This window comes from Panthera leo, chromosome E1 (assembly GCF_018350215.1).
Source record: "Panthera leo isolate Ple1 chromosome E1, P.leo_Ple1_pat1.1, whole genome shotgun sequence".
Classification (NCBI taxonomy): domain Eukaryota; kingdom Metazoa; phylum Chordata; class Mammalia; order Carnivora; family Felidae; genus Panthera; species Panthera leo.
In genome coordinates, this window is record NC_056692.1 from 45,000,377 (window position 1) to 45,022,235 (window position 21,859).

At 38.6% G+C, this 21,859-nt stretch overlaps 1 protein-coding gene across 1 annotated transcript in view; it reads left to right on the top strand.

The window, feature by feature from the left end:
- The window catches only part of LOC122205888, a 38,417-nt gene that overhangs the window by 12,099 nt on the left and 4,459 nt on the right, over positions 1–21,859 (top strand). Inside the window, exons 6-12 of the mRNA XM_042914499.1 lie at positions 1,784–1,888; positions 2,654–2,707; positions 4,553–4,657; positions 7,467–7,520; positions 15,620–15,724; positions 16,385–16,438; positions 18,577–18,681. Of these exons, the coding sequence (XP_042770433.1) occupies positions 1,784–1,888; positions 2,654–2,707; positions 4,553–4,657; positions 7,467–7,520; positions 15,620–15,724; positions 16,385–16,438; positions 18,577–18,681 (582 nt within the window). The remainder of the gene's footprint in view (positions 1–1,783; positions 1,889–2,653; positions 2,708–4,552; positions 4,658–7,466; positions 7,521–15,619; positions 15,725–16,384; positions 16,439–18,576; positions 18,682–21,859) is intronic.

Sequence of the window (21,859 nt, forward strand, 5' to 3'; positions counted from 1 at the left end):
ACAGGGGTAGTTAGACTGATAACCTAGCAGAAGGCCCATGTCTGTCAAAATGTGATCAAGTTAGGGGCTCCTGGATGGCTCAGTTGATTAAGCATCCGGCTTCAGCTCAGGTCATGATCTTGGAGGGGGTTTAGTGCATTCAAGCCCTGTGCATCAGTCTCTGTGCTGACAGCTCAGAGCCTGGAGCCTGCTTCAGATTCTGTGTCTCCTTCTCTCTCTGGCCCTCTCCTGCTCACGCTCTGTCTCTCTATCTCTCTCTCAAAAATAAATAAACATTAAAAAAAACTTTTTTTAATAAAAAAAAACACGTGATCGAGTTAGCAGACTAGGAAATTGCTCTGTTGTATCTGAAGAATCATTCCTTGGTTGCTTACGGGGGGGGGGGGGGGGGGTGCATTTTAGAAGCTCCATGGTGCAAGGCTTTCCAGAAGAGTCTGAAGCAGCTAGGGGAGAGTAACCCTTGTACACATTTCCTCCCAGGCACTTGTGCAGAAGACTGGCTCCCTCCCCAGGTATTATCCTCCCAATGGAAGTACTGCAGCATGGTTCCAGAGGACTAAAAGCAAGTTTTCTTTTCCTGAAATTGGAAATGATTAGGAGGTGCAAATTGCCCACTTAAACAGCATCTATTTTCCCCAGCTTTGTTGAGATATAATAGATATATATAAACTAAACTGTGTACGTTTAATGTATGCAATGTGATGATTTGATACACGTATTTCAGAATATTTGCCATAATATGGTTAGCTAACGCATTTGTCACCTCACATAATTACCATTTTGTTGTTTTTGTTGCTAAACTGCATCTTCAAGCTAGAGGCAAGAGCCATCATGAAGGAAAGTTTCATACAGCCATCCTACGAGCAGATTGGGAAGCAGCTACTGGGGGGCAGGGATAAGTGGTGATTTCCACCCTCCTAAAAGTCCATTACCAAACAAACTTGTTAGCTTTGTGTCTTACCGATTCTGTGAGAGTCTGATGTTCCCCTGTCTGGCTCATTGTAGCACTTTACATTGAAGCCCTAAGAATAAAAATAACTATGTGCCAGTTTTCCTGGAAGCCTAAAAACAGGAGAGCTTGGAAGACTGCATCTAATTTCCTAGCCACCAAAAAAACTTTATGGGTGGTAGAGGCTGCCAAGAAGAGAGGGAGGCAAGCCCACCAAATCCCTGAGGCATGACAGAGAGCCACTTTGGGTTAAGAAAGAAGCCCCTGGAGAAAAGCCCTGTATGATTCCATGATAGGTAATTAAGAAGACTTTGCAACACCAGGATTTTAACATTTACACAAAATTATATTTCAACGGCATTGTTTGCCTTACTGATAAATTCTCTCACTCTACCTGTATATCCATGAATGTTTGCATCTACAGACTGCTGGCCTAAATTTGATTGCCATTGTTTTAGCCAAAAAGCTCTAAGATGATGTCTTAGCTGGCATTCTTGTCAGGATTACTTCATTGTTTAATCAACAAACGGGATTTTTTAAAAAAAAATTTTTTTACATTTATTTATTTTTGAGAGACAGAGCACAAGTGGGGAGGAGCAGAGAGAGAAGGAGACAGAATCTGAAGCAGGCTCCAGGCGCTGAGCTGTCAGCACAGAGCCTGACGCGGGGCTCAAACTCACAAACCGTGAGATCATGACCTGAGCTGAAGTCGGACACTCAACCGGCTGAGCCACCCAGGCGCCCCAGGATTTTTTTTTCTTTTTCTTTTTTTTTTAGAACATGAGCTCACCATTCTTCAAATTTTCAACTTTTACCACCTTTTAATTTTTAAAGGTGAGAAGGTCGATACTAGTAACCTGGAAATTTTACTGGAAAATATGGGGATAACACTCACAGAAGATGAAGTCCTGAAACTACAGAACAAGCTTCCAGTTGATGGTGAGCATTAAAAATACCACATTGGGGAAAAATCTCAGTGTCCTTCAGAGAAGTTGAATATGTGGACTTTTTAAAAAAAATTTTTTTAACGTTTATTTATTTTTGAGACAGAGAGAGACAGAGCATGAACGGGGGAGGGTCAGAGAGAGGGAGACACAGAATCTGAAACAGGCTCCAGGCTGTCAGCACAGAGACCAACGCGGGGCTCGAACTCACGAACCGTGAGATCATGACCTGTGTCAAAGTCGGATACTTTAACCGACTGAGCCACCCAGGCGCCCTGAATATGTGGACTTTTTTTTAACTAATACTGCCTAGTTAAGGAATGTTTCATCCCCCTACCTCCATCACCAAAATGATTTCGCCAAATTGAGAGCTGTTTCCACTCCTAAGTTTTATCCTTGGAAGTGAAATATACATTTCTAGGGGCCCCTGGGTGGCTCAGTCGGTTGGGTGTCCAACTCTTGATTTCGGCTCAGGTCATGATCTCACAGTTCATGGGTTCAAGCCCTGCATCGGGCTGTGTCCTGACAGCTCAGAGCCTGGAGCCTTCTTCAGATTCTGGGTCTCCTTCTTTCTCTGCCCCTCCCCCACTCACGCTCTGTCTCTCTCTTCTCTCAAAAATAAATGCACATTAAAAAAATGTTTTTAATCATTTAAATTTCTAGAATAAAATATTAGAAGTCTCCATTTCTGAACCTATGCATGTTTCATTATATATTTAAATATCAACGTTCCTGCCTGAAACTTATTTTTTCCCCACAGCCAAAGGAAGGGTGTACATGAACAGATTGATGAAAGAGTTACAGTCTCTCAAAGGTGAGTGAGAAGCATATTGAAAAGGCAGGTAAAACTGGTCATCAGGTTTTGCTCTTATTTTCTTTTTTTTTTTTAATTTTTAATTTTATTCGTTATTTTTTAAAATTTACATCCAAATTAGTTAGCATATAGTGCAACAATGATTTCAGGAGTAGATTCCTTAGTGCCCCTTACCCATTTAGCCCATCCCCCCTCCCACAACCCCTCCAGTAACCCTCAGTTTGTTCTCCATATTTATGAGTCTCTTATGTTTTTTCCCCCTCCCTGTTTTTATATTATTTTTGTTTCCCTTTCCTTATGTTCATCTGTTTTGTCTCTTAAAGTCCTCATATGAGTGAAGTCATATGATTTTTGTCTTTCTCTGAATGACTACTTTCACTTAGCATAATACCCTCCAGTTCCATCCACATAGTTGAAAATGGCAAGATTTCATTCCTTTTGATTGCTGAGTAATACTCCATTGTATATATGTACCACATCTTCTTTATCCATTCATCCATCGATGGACATTTGGGCTCTCTCCATACTTTGGCTATTGTTGATAGTGCTGCTATAAACATTGGGGTGCATGTGTTCCTTAAAAATAGCATACCTGTATCCCTTGGGTAAATACCTAGTAGTGCAACTGCTGGGTGGTAGGGTAGTTCTATTTTCAGTTTTTTGAGGAACCTCCATACTGTTTTCCAGAGTGGCTGCACCAGCTTGCATTCCCACCAACAATGCAAAAGAGATCCTCTTTCTCCATATCGTCTCCAACAACTGTTGTTGCCTGAGTTGTTAATGTTAGCCATTCTGACAGGTGTAAAGGTGGTATCTCATGGTGGTTTTGATTTGTATTTCCCTGATGATGAGTGAAGTTGAGCATTTTTTCATGTGTTGGTTGGCCATTTGGATGTCTTCTTTGGAGAAATGTCTATTCGTGTCTTTTGCCCACTTATTCACTGGTTTATTTGGTTTTTGGGTGTTGAGTTTGATAAGTTCTTTATAGATTTTGGATACTAACCCTCTATCTGATATGTCGTTTGCAAATATCTTCTCCCATTCTGTCGGTTGCCTTTTGGTTTTCCTGATTGTTTCCTTCACTGTGCAGAAGCCTTTTATTTTGATGAGGTCCCAGGGGTGCATTTTTGGCTTTGCTCTTATTTTCAAAAACTCTTCCTATTTTTCAATTTTCAGATTATTATCCCAGCTGTCCCAATGGTTTGTTAAATCAGTGTTTATTCTTCATATGCTTTAGGTACATTACAGTAACCCAAAGGCAGCGGTTCCCAAATAAAGTTGTATATTAAAATTACCAGGGGGAGGGTGGAATATGTAGCATTCAAGTCACTAGGCCCCTTTCTAGTTATATTGATCTTGAATTTCCAGGGATAGATTCTAGAAGCATATATTCTTAAAAAGTGTCTCAGAGAATTATGATAGAGTAAATCCATGGATTGGCTGTCTGTCTGGCTCAATGGATGGCTAGCTGAATGGACAGATGGGTGGGTGGGTGGGTGGATGGATGGATGGATTTGTAGTTGTCCATTAATTTAGCAAGTTTCACATTCTTCTGTTCAAACACATGTATAAAGGTTGATTTTAGTCTGTGCTATGACTTACCAAATACCCTTAATTGTTCACTTTCTTCTCTTAAATGTTTTCCTAAAAGTAATAACAGAATTCCATAGATCAGGGTTTAGGAATTCCTCACTTAGATAACAACAAACCACATTTAGTTGGATAGTTTAATTGTTCTTTGCTCTTCATTGTCTATGTAGTATTGATGCCTAGGCATGATCTATAATAACCCACTCTTTGCATCATTACAAATATTTTTCATATCCCATCCCTTTCTTTCCTAAGGGGTGAAGGTGTCTCTAAATAAGGTGGACACTTTCCTGAAAAACATGGGAATTGATCTCAAGAAGAAAAAAATCCAGGAACTGAAGGACCTCCTACCAACTGATGGTGAGAATTTTAGGTGTCAATATACTCTTTAGCCAAACTTTGAACTTGAGGCTAGTATCAGGCCTGGACTACCTACCTGAAGATATGATGTATCTGAGAATTAAAAGAAAGAGTGAGGCCTTTCACATAGCTACTAAACTAAGCTCAATGGCTCTCACTTGGGAAGTATCACCAAGAATGGTGCCCAGTATACATGGCAAGTGTCACTCTTCACAGGGAACGCCAGGGTTCAATGGAGAATACTCAAGATTTTAATCTCTGAGTCCCTACCACTAACCAGCATTAAACAGCAATGAGCAACATGGTCCTGAAATGTGTAAGGCACTATCATCAGCACTTTATATATATCGTCTTATTTTATCTTGCAAACAACTTTATAATGCAGGTTCTAATTTTACTCCCATTTTACATATAAGGAAACTAAGGCACAGAGAACTCAAGTAGCTTGTGTAAAGTCATAGAGCTAGTAAATGGTGGGCTGGCAGTCTGGCTCCAGAAACTATTAACCACTCTGCTATACTGCCATGAACTACTAGAACTAAGAAATTTAAGAGGATACATAGTAATGGTCAACAGAATTAATTAAACTTGGCATATATCAGACTGTTCTCATGCTGGTAGAACTGAGAAACATTCATGAGGAAATTTTGACACCTGCCCCTTTGAGGAGGGAGTGAAGATACAAGATCCAAGTCAAGAACGTGGGCTTTTCTAAACCAGTAGTACCTTTCACTCTTTTATTCCATAAACTTTAACCGAATGCCTATAATATGTCAGACACTGTTCTAGAGCCTCGGAAACTTTGCCTTAGTAAGAGGTAAGCGGTTTTCCCAAAAATGGCTTTTTCTTTGGTTTTTAATCCCTTTCATAGCTCTCTTAACCTGCCAGTTCAATAAATACAGATATTTGTCTTTGCCTTGTTTTTCTACTGTCCTGAAACATGAGAAAAGATACCAGCACAGTGATTTAAAATAAGGCTAATTCTAATCTAATTCTTGTGGACTACCTTGTACATCTGTGGAACCATCTGAAATAGGAGGGAAGACTGTTTCAGGGGCCCGATAGGCCTCAGTGAAGCTGATTAAGAGACACACAAAGCAAAAGACCTTATAGGATCTGTCCTTTATAGGAACAGATTTTTCTCCAATAAAAGTTTTTCCTTATCCTGTGTAAAAGTCATAATATAATAGTATTCATCATCATCATCATCATAGATGCTCTAAAACTATAAAAGGATACCAATAAAAGATCATCATAACTGAAAAGACATAAAAAAAAACAAGCCAGGAAAAATTCCATATCTAAGAACTTGAAATATAAACTGGTTTTAAAGCTACTTCATTCTCTACAATATGTTTGCGGTCTACTGGAACTTAATTATTTAGGAAGCATTTAAATGGTGTTTAGTATCAATCTTTACTATCAATTTAGTATCAATCTTTTGCAAACTCTTAAACTAATGCTAAGGTAATAGTAGGAATACAAAGTGATTCTTGGTATCTCACTCTTGGAGGAATTGACAATCTTAGAATTATTACTACACTTAAAACAAGAGTGTAGGGGCGCCTGGGTGGCTCAGTCGGTTAGACGTCCGACTTCGGCCCAGGTCACGATCTCACGGTCCGTGAGTTCGAGCCCCGCGTCGGGCTCTGGGCTGATGGCTCGGAGCCTGGAGCCTGCTTCTGATTCTGTGTCTCCCTCTCTCTCTGCCCCTCCCCCGTTCATGCTCTGTCTCACTCTGTCTCAAAAATAAATAAACGTTAAAAAAAAAAAATTAAAAAAAAAAAAAAAAAAAAAAAAAACAAGAGTGTGAACATGTTTGAGGAGTGACGGATTGGCACCCTTGACCAAGTCATAAGTGGAAAATGAGTATGTCCACAGGCAGCTCTCAGGTTCCAAACTGAATCTTGCCAATGAGAGTAATTGCATCTTTTAACTACTATCTTAACATCCCAACCCAGTGCTTCTCAAACTTGCAATATTACAAACTACTAAAAATGTATCCATTGACCTCCAGTAGCTTCAGAATTGAGAAATAGCCTAAAGAAACTAAGCACGTAGTCTATGAATAAGTCTTTCAGTTGAGAATGGGTGCTGTACAAGAGTTTTGTCATCACACCTGGGAATGTAACTGAACATATCAACATGATGATTATCATGCTGGCAACCTGAGAGCAGCTAGACATGCGTACTGCACTCTATCCTTTACAGGGATCACTTGATGCTAAGGTGATCAGAAGCCCAAAGGGAAAGTCAGCACTGACAAAATGGAAACATCATTTTTAAATTTTTTTTTAACGTTTATTTATTTTTTAGACAGAGAGAGACACAGCATGAACGGGGGAGGGGCAGAGAGAGAGGGAAACAGAATCGGAAGCAGGCTCCAGGCTCTGAGCCATCAGCCCAGAGCCCGAAGCGGGGCTCGAACCCGCGGACCGCGAGATCGTGACCTGAGCCGAAGTCGGACGCTTAACCGACTGAGCCACCCAGGCGCCCCGAAACATCATTTTTAAACAAAATTTTTAAACTCAAAAAATTTCAGACCCGTGCTTGCAAAAGAGTAACCTAGTAAATAATAGATTGTCTTGAAGGAAAGGAGAGTGCGTTAAACTTTGCTCATGCATTGTGCTGTATGTAATTTGATAATGTAAAATGCAGGAGCTATATTAATTTAAGTTAATGACATAAAAAAATAATAAACTTCTAGGGAAAGTGTCTCAAAGTGGCTGAATTTGGGGTTTCTATTTCACAATTTAAAATTTTTATATCATTTTTCTAAAAATCTTTTTCATGCTTTTTTATCTTAAAGGTAATGGGAAGATTGATGTAAATGTACTGATGGATGAAGTTAAAAATATTACAGGTGAGTGAGATGTTACAATGAGGATTATATTATGTGATCTTAAAGTTTTATATGGAACTATTTTTCTTACTTAAAGTTTAGGTAACATACAGTGCAATATTGGTTTCAGGAGTAGAATTCAGTGATTCATCACTTACACACAACACCCAATGCTCATCACAACAAGTGCCCTCCTTAATACCTATCGCCCATCTAGACCTCTCCCACCCACCTCCCTACACCAACCCTCAGTTTGTTCCCTTTCCTTAAGAATCTCTTGTGATTTGTTTCCCTCTCTTCTCTTCTCCCACTCCCTTCCATGTGCTCATCTGTTTTGTCTTTTAAATGCCACATATGTGTGAAATATCTACTATTTGTCTGTCTCTTGACAAATCTTGAAGATTGACTTATTTCGCTTCCCATTATACATTCTAGCCCTATCCGTATCATTGCAAATGGCAAGATTTCATTCTTTTTGATGGCTGAGTAATATTACATTACACACACACACACACACACACACACACACACACACACGAACTCACAGACACACACACACACCACATCTTTATCCATTTATCCATTCATCAGTTTATGGACATTTGAGCTGTCTCCATAGTTTGGCTATTGTTGTTAATGCTGTTATACACATCGGGGTGCAGTTACCCCTTCAAATCTGTATTTTTGTATCCTTTGGGTAAATATCTAATAGTTAAAATTCTGGGTTGTATGGTGGTTCTATTTTTAGTTTTTGAGGTGCCTCCATACTGTTCTCCAGAGTGGCTGCACCAGTTTGCATTCCCACCAACAGTGCAAGAGGGTTCTCCTGTCTCCGCATCCCCACCAGCACCAGTTGTTTCTTGGGTTGCTAATCTTAGCCATTCAGACATGTGTGAGGTGGTATCTCATCATGGTTTTGATTTGTATTTCCCTGATGATGAGTGATGTTGAGCATCTTTTCATGTGTCTGTTAGCCATCTGGATGTCTTTGCAAAAGTGTCTATTCATGTCTTCTGCCCATTTCTTAACTGGATTGTTTGTTTTTTGGGTGTTGAGTTTGATAAGTTCTTTTTAGATTTTGGATACCAACTCTTTATAAGATATGTCATTTGCAAATATCTTCTCCCATTCTATAGGCTGCCGTTTAGTTTTTTTGTTTCCTTTGCTGTACAGAAGCTTTTTATCTTGATGAAGTCCCAGTAGTTCAGGTTTGCTTTTGTTTCCCTATACGGAACTATATTTTTAACACAATAGTGTTTCCTCCCTCCACTTATTCATTTAACAACTATTTACTCAGCATTTAAATGTGGGCATTGTTCTAGACACTTAGGATATAAGAGCAAACAGAACAAAGATTATTGCTCCTCTGGAGCTTACACACTAGCAGGGGAAACAAGCAATAAACAATAAACATAATAAATAAGTCATTATGTAGTATGTTAGAAAGTGATACATGCTATAGAAAAAATGAAAAGTATACTAAAGGACATTGGAAGGGGAAGGTGTATTTGGGGAAAGGGGCACTTATGGCTTTAAACAGAAAATCAGGCCTCCGAGAAGGTGACATTTGAGCAAATATTTGAAGGAGGTAAGGGTTTTGTCCATGTGGGGACTTGTAGGAAAAGAATTATAGGCAAAGGGAATAGGGACTAAGACCTAAAGGCAGGAGCATACCTGGACTATTCAAAGAAAGCAAGAAGTCCAATGTATCTGAAGCTGAACAAGGAAGGAAAATAGTAATAGGAGATGAGGAGAAAGAGGTGATGGGTGCGAGATTAGTCGGGACCATGAAAGCCCTTCCAGGACTTGGGCTTTATTTTTTTGTTTTGTTTGTTTGTTTGTTTGTTTGTGTGTTTGTTTGTTTGTTTTAGAGAAATGGAAAGCCATTGAAGGTTTTAGAGTAGAGGCATGATATGATCTGACCTATGTTTTCATCAGATCTTCCTGGATTCTATGGGGAGAACAGACTCGGGGAGGTAGAGAATAGGGAATTAAAACCCTAAAAGGGCTTTTGAAGTAATTGATGTTAGAAATGATGGTGATTCATACCAGGGTAGAAAGCAATGAAGATGATTAAAAAGTAGCTGGATTCTGGATATATATATTTTTTTTTAATTTTTTTTTTCAACGTTTTTTATTTACTTTTGGGACAGAGAGAGACAGAGCATGAACGGGGGAGGGGCAGAGAGAGAGGGAGACACAGAATCGGAAACAGGCTCTAGGCTCCTAGCCATCAGCCCAGAGCCTGACGTGGGGCTCGAACTCACGGACCAGACCGCGAGATCGTGACCTGGCTGAAGTCGGACGCTTAACCGACTGCGCCACCCAGGCGCCCCCTGGATATATTTTAAAAGGAGCTACTGTGTTGATGGATTTTAACGAGACTGATTGTGGTGATCATCTCATAACTTATACCAACATCAAACCATTATGTTGTATACCTGAAACTAAAGTAATGTTATATGTCAATTTTATTTCAATTAAAAAAAATAATAAAAGAAGTCAACAGGGTTTCCTGACAGCAACTAGATAAAGGAAGAAGTCAGGAATGATTCTAAGATTTTTGTCTTGAACAACTGAAAGGATAGACTTTACATCATCAGAGTCTGGAGAAAGTTGCCTGAAATACAGGTTTAGATGGAAGAAACTTAGGAGTTCAGTTTGGGATATTTTGGGATATTTTAAGATATCTAATAGACTCCCAAATAGAGATAACAGGTACAAAGCTACCAGTAAGTCACAAATTCAAGAAAGATATCTTGGCTAAAAATATAAAATTGAAAGCCATAGGCATATAGATGATATTTAAAGCCATTAGATTGAATGAATTCACCCAATGAGTGAGTGAGTATAGATAGAGAATGAAAGAGAACTAAGGTGTGATCTTGGCAGACTTCAGCATTAAGGAGTGTTAAAGTAGGGGCATCTGGGTGGCTCAGTTGGTTAAGTGTTCAACTCTTGGTTTCAGCTCAGGTCATGATCTCATGGTTTGTGAGTTCAAGCCCCACATCAGGCTCCATGCTGGCAGTACGAAGCCTGCTTTGGATTCTCTCTCTCCCTCTCTCTCTGCCCCTCCCCTGCTCACATTCTCTCTCTCTCTCTCTCTCTCTCTCTCTCTCTCTTCCTCTCTCTCTCTCTCTCAAAATATAAATACATTAATTTTTTTAAGTAGTGTTAAAGCAAAAAAGACCAAGAAGAAGTGACCAGTGAAGTAGGTAGAAAACCAAGAGAATATGGTGTCCTAAAAGCCAAATAAGTAGATTAGGTTGGGTGCCCCCAGACACAAACCCTGAGACAAATATCATACAGGCAGATGGTTTACTTGGGAGGTGAGTCCAAGAAACACAGATAGGGGAGTAGAGAAGTGAATGAAGGCAGCAAATAAAGTATGTGTTTATCAGGCAAGTTACCAAGAAGATAACTGGAACTTAATCCCATTGGGGAATATCTGGGAAATGGTATAGAACACAGCCTCAGGGGGAGTGGGAGAGCTAGGTTTTTATATCAACTCCTATCAGTCATTGGTTGGTAACTGCTCAAGGAGAGGGAGGCAATATTATTCCACTTGTATTTCCAGCCAGTTGAGCATAGGCAGAGTGAACTCTGCAACCAAAGAAATCCCTCAGATAAAGAGATGCCAACAACCGAAACTTGGGCTAGCATACATTAAAATGGTAAGGGTTGAAGAGACGTGACCAGTGCATCTACAGCAGCTTGTAGAAGTATCAGCCAGGAGGGCAGATCAACAGTGAAATAGGTCAGTAGTTCAAGTAAGATAAGACCTGAGAACTGACCATTGCGTATAGCCGCAATAGTGATCTCAAATCATCAACTACCATTAATGATACAAAGAAGAAAATTATCAGGTAGTGAGGGTGGAAAGAAGGCCGACTGAAGTGAGTTTAAGAGAAAATGGGAAGATAGCATTTAGAAGCATTGTGAATATCTGAGAAATATTGCTGCCAGGGGAAGCAAAGAGGTGGAACAACGAGGCAAGTAAATTGGTGAAAAGGGACATCAAGAGAAGGCTTTGTTGTTGTTTTTTTTTAATTAAAGACATAAAAGAAGATATGATCAAATGGAAGAAGAGGAAGTGGGAGTTTGAAAAGAAGAGATATGAAGTAGTCATCTAGAAAAGGAGGAAAGTTAATACACTAGCAAAGTGTAGTGTGGTTGCCCAACCGAATTAAGGACTCACCTGAGGTTCACGATCATCCATGTAAAGTGAGAACAGTCAGCACAGTTGACTCCAGCTCTAGTTCAGCTACCTGCCTGCAGGCACAGAGTAAGCACAAACTTGTATTTAAACAGGAATGAGCTTTTGCCAAGTGAGTATATTGCAAGCAAGGGCAGAGCAATTTAAATCTGATCTTTTGCAAAACTTAAATACACTTACTTTCTTTGTTCACCATTGCTTTTTACTTCTGCTCTTTTTTGGGTTCAGTTTCATTCTTCCTGAAGTACATACTTCTTAGTAATTTCAACAAGGGTTACTCTCTGAAAATGTCTTTGTTGTACACTCAGCCTTGACTCATGCTTTGACTATGTCTAGAGTTACAGATTATCATTCTACCTTAGAACTCTGAAGTCTGACGTGCGTATCTCTGACGAGTGTAATGAAACTGGTTCCACAAGGTTGAAAAATTGAAAACTGTATTCATTTATTATCACAGGAAGGAACTTCATTGGACAGTCTTTCAGTCTCTCTGTTTCTCTACCACTCCCCCCATCCACTCATTGGCAGAGTTAATATGGAACCAGCTAGCAAAACAGAAACATGGTCTACCAAGTCCCAGCCTCAGCATCACAAAGCAGAAATTAGAAGGGTAGAGTTGGGACTGAGAGATAATAACTAAACAGGTGAAATAGTCTACCCCTCTGGCTACTCAGCTATGGACTCTTCTACATATGTTTGAACTTAACTTCCATATGACAACAAAACAACTCTTTGTTTCCAACAAATAAGATGCAACTGTCCTTCCTACAAATGAAGGTGTTCTCATTCTCTTACCAGAATTAGGAGAAGCAAAGTTCCAGGAGTCTATCTCTGGGAGACAGTCATACTATCTCTGGGCTATGTTAATTCTCAAATTTCATTACAGTCCCATCTGAATATTCTGTAACCTAAAGACTATCTTGTAAAGTTAACCTATAATAAAAAGTCATATTTAAATTTAAAAGGGAAAAAAAGGAGAAAGAAGAAAATACATATGAATATTAGACAGAAAGATGATAGATTCATTTATCCACTGTTCTGTGACCTCTTTTTTTGCTGTTAAAAATCAACTATAAGTTTTCATTGTTTATTTATAGTTAATCTCTTTTTCTCTTATCACTCTTTTTTTTTCAATATATGAAGTTTATTGTCAAATTGGTTTCCATACAACACCCAGTGCTCATCCCAAAAGGTGCCCTCCTCAATACCCATCACCCACCCTACCCTCCCTCCCACCCCCCATCAACCCTCAGTTTGTTCTCAGTTTTTAACAGTCTCTTATGCTTTGGCTCTCTCCCACTCTTTTTTTTTTCCTTCCCCTCCCCCATGGGTTTCTGTTAAGTTTCTCAGGATCCACATAAGAGTGAAACCATATGGTATCTGTCTTTCTCTGTATGGCTTATTTCACTTAGCATCACACTCTCCAGTTCCATCCACGTTGCTACAAAAGGCCATATTTCATTCTTTCTCATTGCCACGTAGTATTCCATTGTGTATATAAACCACAATTTCTTTATCCATTCATCAGTTGATGGACATTTAGGCTCTTTCCATAATTTGGCTATTGTTGAGAGTGCTGCTATAAACATTGGGGTACAAGTACCCCTATGCATCAGTACTCCTGTATCCCTTGGATAAATTCCTAGCAGTGCTATTGCTGGGTCATAGGGTAGGTCTATTTTTAATTTTCTGAGGAACCTCCACACTGCTTTCCAGAGCGGCTGCACCAGTTTGCATTCCCATCAACAGTGCAAGAGGGTTCCTGTTTCTCCACATCCTCGCCAGCATCTATAGTCTCCTGATTTGTTCATTTTGGCCACTCTGACTGGCGTGAGGTGATATCTGAGTGTGGTTTTGATTTGTATTTCCCTGATGAGGAGCGACGTCGAACATCTTTTCATGTGCCTGTTGGCCATCCGGATGTCTTCTTTAGAGAAGTGTCTATTCATGTTTTCTGCCCATTTCTTCACTGGGTTATTTGTTTTTCGGGTGTGGAGTTTGGTGAGCTCTTTATAGATTTTGGATACTAGCCCTTTGTCCGATATGTCATTTGCAAATATCTTTTCCCATTCCGTTGGTTGCCTTTTAGTTTTGTTGATTGTTTCCTTTGCTGTGCAGAAGGTTTTTATCTTCATGAGGTCCCAATAGTTCATTTTTGCTTTTAATTCCCTTGCCTTTAGGGATGTGTCAAGTAAGAAATTGCTGCGGCTGAGGTCAGAGAGGTCTTTTCCTGCTTTCTCCTCTAGGGTTTTGATGGTTTCCTGTCTCACATTCAGGTCTTTTATCCATTTTGAATTTATTTTTGCGAATGGTGTGAGAAAGTGGTCTAGTTTCAACCTTCTGCATGTTGCTGTCCAGTTCTCGCAGCACCATTTGTTAAAGAGACTGTCTTTTTTCCATTGGATGTTCTTTCCTGCTTTGTCAAAGATGAGTTGGCCATACGTTCGTGGGTCTAGTTCTGGGGTTTCTATTCTATTCCATTGGTCTATGTGTCTGTTTTTGTGCCAATACCATGCTGTCTTGATGATTACAGCTTTGTAGTAGAGGCTAAAGTCTGGGACTGTGATGCCTCCTGCTTTGGTCTTCTTCTTCAAAATTACTTTGGCTATTCGGGGCCTTTTGTGGTTCCATATGAATTTTAGGATTGCTTGTTCTAGTTTCAAGAAGAATGCTGGTGCAATTTTGATTGGGATTGCATTGAATGTGTAGATAGCTTTGGGTAGTATTGACATTTTGACAATATTTATTCTTCCAATCCATGAGCAGGGAATGTCTTTCCATTTCTTTATATCTTCTTCATCTTATCACTCTTATCTCTATCTTTGAAATTCTCATTATCGTGTGGCCAAGTGTGGACTTCTTTTCCTTTTTTCCTGCTTGGAAATTATGATTCCTAAAACTGAACATTCATGCCTCTCACCAAGTTTTGGAAACTCTCAGCCCTTATGTTTCAAATATTGCTTCTTTTTTTTGCTCTTTTCTCATTTTTAGAAACTCCAATTACATGTATGTTGAACCTTCTCATTTGCTCTTCATTTCTTTCTTTTCATATTTTCCTTATTTTATGTTTTTGTCTTTTCTTAAACCTCTCTTCTAGCTCACTGTGTTTCTAGCTCACAGTTGTTTCTACAACTGTGTCTCATACTATTTATCCATTGGGGTTTTAATTTCAATAACTACATTTTTATTTCTAGATATTGTTTTAGTTCCTTAGATATTGTTTTAGCTCACTGTGTTTCTAGCTCACAGTTGTTTCTACAACTGTGTCTCATACTATTTATCCATTGGGGTTTTAATTTCAATAACTACATTTTTATTTCTAGATATTGTTTTAGTTCCTTTTCAAATTAGCCTATTTTTCCCCCGATTTCTTGTTCTTACGGCTTTTTTGTTTTCTCTTGTCTTCAGTATATTTTTAAATATGTGATTTCAAATCTATCTCCCTATTCTCATAGGCCTAGCTTACAGTGTAACAATGTAAATATAAATTTACTCAGATTTACTGGAAATTTTAATAGAGAACCAGCTTTTATTGTCATTTTTAAAACTAGCCCAATAATTCAGGTAAAAGAAGAGGAAAGGGAAGGGGACAGGGAGGCCCAGAGGAGGGTAAGGAGAAAAGTGTAGAAGAAGAGGGAAAAAAAGAAAGAAAAGAATACAGATGTTATATTAGTGGTTGAATTATTAGTCATCAAACACATCTAAATTACTGAGAAGTTGTACAATCCCTGTTTCACCTATTATATATGATATTATCTTATCATTGAAGATACTCTCTTAGGTTAAGAGAAGATTTTCTTACCTCCTTGATTCTGAATAGCTAAACCAAGCTTGATTATGCCTAGTTCTTACCCACTGAACCTGGGAAGGATGTTTCCTTATGTATATGTATGTCTTTCTAAAGGAGAGAAGATTCCTACTGAGGACCTGAAAAATGTTCTGAAAAACATGGGAATAGAGATCACAAATAAGGAAAATAAAAAGTTTCTGAAAACCCTGCCAGTTTCTGGTAAGCATTGAAGTTCTACTTTACTGATATCTAAAAATTTATTCATTCAACAAACATTTATTGAAGATCTGTTGTGTTCATGGCACTATCCTAAATTCTGGACAAACAGGGACCATGTCTGCAGTGACCAGGTCTCCTCAAGTCCTCAAAACTGCACAGAAGCTTTGTTTTAAAGTTTTGTATTAGAAATTCTACTGTTTGAAACATTTTATGTCAATTAAAACTATGTTTTTTTAAAAGATTCAATCATAGCACTTTAAAAAATATTGTTCTTTCATTTAGATTTTGGTCTAGTAAACTGGGACCTCTACAGTCAGAGGTCCCATTACAGGACAAACAAGTTCTTTTGTCCCTTTGGGAAAAAAAATCTAAGGTCTAAGCTGGAAGAAGATGAAAGGGCAGAAGGGCAGGAAAGATGAAGGAAGAAAAAATGAAACCAAATTGTGAGGAGATAACGAGAAAGAAAAAGCTGTGTGCATTTTAGCAAACTAGAGTACCACTAACAATAGCCTTGTATTCTGCCCAGAGATAGAGTATCAATACAGAGTTTTGCATTTCATTGAGAATGAATTGTGATAAATTTCTAAATTTCCCCTTCCTGAAAGTAAACACTTTAATTTCCGTGAACCGTCAAAAACTCAATTATGTTTTATCTTACAGCTGATAAAAAGGTGTTTGAGAAAGAATTACTAGAGGGTGTGAAGTCCTTCAAAGGTGAGTAAGGAAAAGGATAAGGACAATAAAATATCAGACTGTTGTAACTGTTTTTGCTGATAATATAAATAATCAGGAAATTATGCATTTACTCAACAAATATCCAAGTGTCTCCTCTGTGTCGGGTATTTGAGCTGGAATATATAAAGTAACATACGGAAAAAAATGCAATTACCCATAACCCCAGGTGATATTCACCTTTTTTATTATAGTTATCACTATTCTTTTTTTCTGTGTATACAGGTGTACAGATAATTAAACTCTTACTGTATATTTTATGTATCCTACACTTAATCCTAAAATTATAGTGTAAGAATTCCATGTCATTAAAAAAATTTTCTTTACTGTTTATTTATTCTTTAGAGAGAGAGAGAGAGAGACTGGGGGAGGGGCAGAGTGAGAGGGAGACACAGAATCTGAAGCAGGCTCCAGGCTCTGAGCTGTCAGCACAGAGCCTGACCCGGGGCTCAAACTCACAAACTGTGAGATCATGATCTGAGCGGAAGTCGGATGCCCAACCTACTGAGCCACCCAGGCGCCCCTAAAATTTTTTATGAACATCATTTTTAATGACTATACATCAAGTTGTATTTATGATTTACTTAGTCATTTTTATCTTGTTGAACATTTATTTACATAGTCTCCAGTGGTTTGCTCTTATACATCTGTGATCTTTGTCCAACTTTAAGTCAGTTTCTTTGGATAGATTTTTCTAGTAAATCCAGTAAATCTTAACATGGTTAAGGCTGTAATATATATGAGTGGATAAGACTACTGGTTACCATTATCCCCTTGCCACAACAGTTTATTGTCACATTTTTTGATCCTTGCCAATTTGATAAATGAGAAATGGAATCTAATCATTGCTTTGATTTTTTTATTATCAATGAAGTTGAAATTATTTTTATGTCATTATGTCTTTTGGTCTTTTAATTACTTGTTCCTGTCTTTTGCCCATTATCCTATCAGAATCCAAGCTTTTTCCTCCTAATTTGAATGGCCTCTTTATAAATTAAAGATATTAGCACAATTGTCATAGTTACAGAAAATACTTTTTTGCTTTGTTATGTCATATGTTTTATAATAGTTTATTGAAATATAATTTGTATACCATGCAATTCACCCATTTAAAGTGTATAATTCAATGGTTTTTAGTATATTAACAGAGCTGCTCAAACATCATCAAAATCAATTTAGAACATTTTCATCACCCCCCAAAAATACTATACCCATTAGTCGTCACTCCTCGTTCTCCACAACCTTCCCAAACTTAAGCAACCAACAATCTACTCTCTGTCCATTATGTTGTATTTTTACACATAGACGTTTTTCATTTTATGAATTTGATTATATCAGTCATTCCTCCTGTGACTTCTTTTTTTTTTTTGTATTTCAAAAGTATTTACTATCTACACAGCATATAAAAAATTATATACACTTTATTCTTGTTTTCCTAAGATTTCACTTTCTTCATTTATTATTTGACTTATCTGAAACGTATACACTATCTGTAAATCCTCATATTTTATGGTGATTTGATAAAAAAAACTATTGTTTCCAGTTATTCTGCCTCCTTAACTAGTTTTTCCTTATGTGTAATTATATTAAGAAGGTAATTTGGGGCGCCTGGGTGGCTCATTCGGTTAAGCGTCCGACTTCTGCTCAGGTCATGATCTCGCGGTCTGTGAGTTCGAGCCCCGCGTCGGGCTCTGTGCCGACAGCTCAGAGCCTGGAGCCTGCTTCGGATTCTGTGTCTCCCTCTCTCTCTGGCCCTCCCCCGTTCATGCTCTGTCTCTCTCTGTCTCAAAAATAAACATTAAAAAAAATTTATAAAAAAAAAAAAAGAAAAAAAGAAGGTAATTTATTACTGTAGCAAGTTTCAAATCCTTTGTCTAGCATAACATGATTTGATTGCTGTCCTTGCCTAATTTACCATTTGCCAAACTCCTCCTCCTTTACATTTCTTCTCCCTTGTATAAACTTCTCTCAGAAGTTTAGTTATGGGGTCATGTTTTGTCCCTGACTCCCACACAATTTGCTATAAAGAGCTTCTTTGTGCTTTCATTTCTAGATAGGGTTGATGGCCTGCATTTTTCATTGTGTGACATCCTTATCTACTTTTTCTTGTTTTTATTAAGGAGGAAGAGTCAATGTTGGTAACATAAAAAATGTTCTACAAAGTATTGGGTTCAGACATGAAGAAAAAGAAATCCAGGACCTGCAAACCCACCTACCAGTTATTGGTGAGTATTTAAGATATATTTATCCTGGGGCACCTGGCTGGCTTAGTTGGTAGTGCATGAAACTCTTGATCTCAGAGTCATGAGTTCAAGCCCCATGTGGGGTGTGGGGCCTACTTAAAAATAAATAAATAAAGGGAGAGAGGGAGGAAGGGATGAAGAAAGGGAGGGAGGAAGGACAGAAACCTTTTTCCAGTAGACGATGACTAGTCTACTCTGGAAGCAGTGAGGAAACACATGCTGGGGAGAGAAAAATCAGGGGCAGAGATGCAATTTAGATGTTGCTGCCAAGGTCCAGATGTTAAGAGTATTAAGGAACTACATGGTGATAAAGGGGCAGGACTGATAAAGGGGCAGGCGATGTGGTAGGTGAAGAGGAGAGAGGTACTAGAAGTGTGAAGCAGAGGTTCATAGCTTATATGATTGCCACACACACACACACACACACACACACACACACACACACACAAAGGCAAGAGTGGGAGGAGAAACAGAAAAAGGAGCAGAATGAAGACAAAAATGTTTAGAACATAACTGAATTGGGCACCTGAGTGGCTCAGTCAGTTGAGTGTCCAACTTCAGCTCAGGTCATGATCTCATGGTTCATGGGTTCAAGCCCCACATTGTGCTGACAGCTCAGAGCCCAGAGCCTGCTTCAGGTTCTGTGTCTCCCTCTCTCTCTGCCCCTCCCCTGCTCACACTCTGTCTCTCTCTCTCAAAAATAAATAAACATTTAAAAAAATGTTTTCACAATTTGACAATAAATTTCATATATTAAAAAAAAATGTTTTCATACTGGCACAAAAACAGACACTCTGACCAATGAAACAGAATAGAGAACCCAGAAATGGACCCACAAACATATGGCCAACTAATCTTTGACAAAGCAGGAAAGAATATCCAATGAATAAAGACAGTCTCTTCAGCAAGTGGTGCTGGGAAAACTGGACAGCAACATGCAGAAAAATGAACCTGGACCACTTTCTTGCACCATACACAAAAATAAACTCAAAATGGATGAAAGACCTAAATGTAAGACAGAAAGCCATCAAAATCCTCGAGGGGAAAGCAGGCAAAAACCTCTTTGATCTTGGCCGTAGCAACTTCTTACTCAACATGTCTCCAGAGGCAAGGGAAACAAAAGCAAAAATGAACTATTGTGACCTCATCAAAATAAAAACTTCTGCACAATGAAGGAAACAATCGGCAAAACTAAAAGGCAACCAACAGAATGGAAGAAGATATTTGCAAATGACATATCAGATAAAGGGTTAGTATCCAAAATCTGTAAAGAACTTATCAAACTCAAAACCCAAAAAACAAATAATCCAGTAAAGAAATGGACAAAAGACATGAATAGACACTTTTCCAAAGAAGACAAATGGCCAACCGACACATGAAAAAATACTCAATATCACTCATCATCTGGGAAATACAAATCAAAACCATAATGAGATACCACCTCACACCTGTCAGAATGGCTAACATTAACAACTCAGGCAACAACAGATGTTGGCAAGAATGTGGAGAAAGAGGATCTCTTCTGCAGTGCTGGTGGGAATGCAAACTGGTGCAGCCACTGTGGAAAACAGCATGGAGGTTCCTAAAAAATTAAAAATAGAACTACCCTATGACCCAGCAATTGTACTACTAGGTATTTATCCAGGGATACAGGTATGCTGTTTCGAAGGGGCACATGCACTCCAACATTTATAACAGCACTGTCAACAATAGCCAAAACATGGAAAGAGCCCAAATGTCCATCGATGGATGAATGGGTAAAGATGTGGTATATGTACATAATGGAGTTTTACTCGGCAATCAAAAATAATGAAATGTTGCCATTTGCAGCATGGAAGGAACTAGAGGGTATTATGCTAAGCGAAATTAGTCAGAGAAAGACAAAAATCATATGACTTCACTCATATGAGGAACTTAAGGCACAAAACAGATGAACACAAGGAAAGGGAAGCAAAAATAATATAAAAACAGGGCGGGGGACAAACGTAAGAAACTCTTTAAAAATGGAGAACAAACAGAGGATTACTGGAAGGGTTGTGGGAGGGGAGATGGGCTACATGGGTAAGGGGCATTAAGAAATCTATTCCTGAAATCATTGTTGCACTATATGATAACTAACTTGGATGTAAATTTAAAAAAATAAAACTAAATTAGAAATAAATAATTTTTTAATTAAAAAATTAAAAATGACACAAAAAATCAAACAAAGGAAGTTAGATCCTAGGTGTATTTTGATCTGGTTGTTGAAAGAAGCTTGATAGACTAAAGAAAAAAGGGAAAGAAAAGAAAAAAAAAGAAAATATAATTTTTAAATGTATACGATAAAATAGAATGAAATGAAGTAAAATAGAATTTTAAAAATTTACAAAAAAAATTTTTTTAAAGTAAAAATGTTTTAATTAAAAACAGAAAATAAAAATAAATGTTTTCTCTTTCTGTATCCAAGAATAAGAAAAGAAAAAAAAAAGGAAAAAAGAGAGAAAAAAAGAATCAATAGATGGACCAGTGAGCAGAATGAAATCTGACTGAAATTACATCCAGTTTCCCCTTGAAGTCTAACTGTGAAGCACTTTATGGTCCATACACCAAGCAGGCAGAGAGACTTGTGGTGGTCTTCTAGGGCCTCAGCTTAGTTGGCGCAGTGGATGGGGCTTGGTGCAATGGCTCCATTCTCCACTAGGCGGTGCTGCTTAGCTTACTGGGGTGGATTGGTTTGGGGTGCGCGCGTGCGTTGGAAAGGTGAAAATGGGGTCACTCAGCTTCCCAGTCTCTCGTACCAGAACTCTGCGCTGTCACCAAGCAGCGATCAAGCACCCCTCCTTTATCTCCAGCTTCCATCCGCTCCCCACTTCTACACTATCTGTGTCCAAGTGTCAGCCTGCCAGGTGGCACCTCCCTCCTGAATTAAATCTCATATGGGGCTGTTTCCAAACCCCTCACTTCTAGAGACCTGCAGCTTGGACCTGCTCCGACCCTCTGGGGGAGGGTCTTGCCAGGCAATAGCCGGGTCCTGACTTGCCCCCCCGGAACGTTTGTGGGGTTGCACTATTGCAGAGGTTCACAGATTATGGCCAGGTGCCTGCTTGTTCCAGAAAAAGGTTGTGTGATCATACCCTAGCATCTTTGTTCCAATAGCAGCAAATGTGGCTGTTCTCCAGGG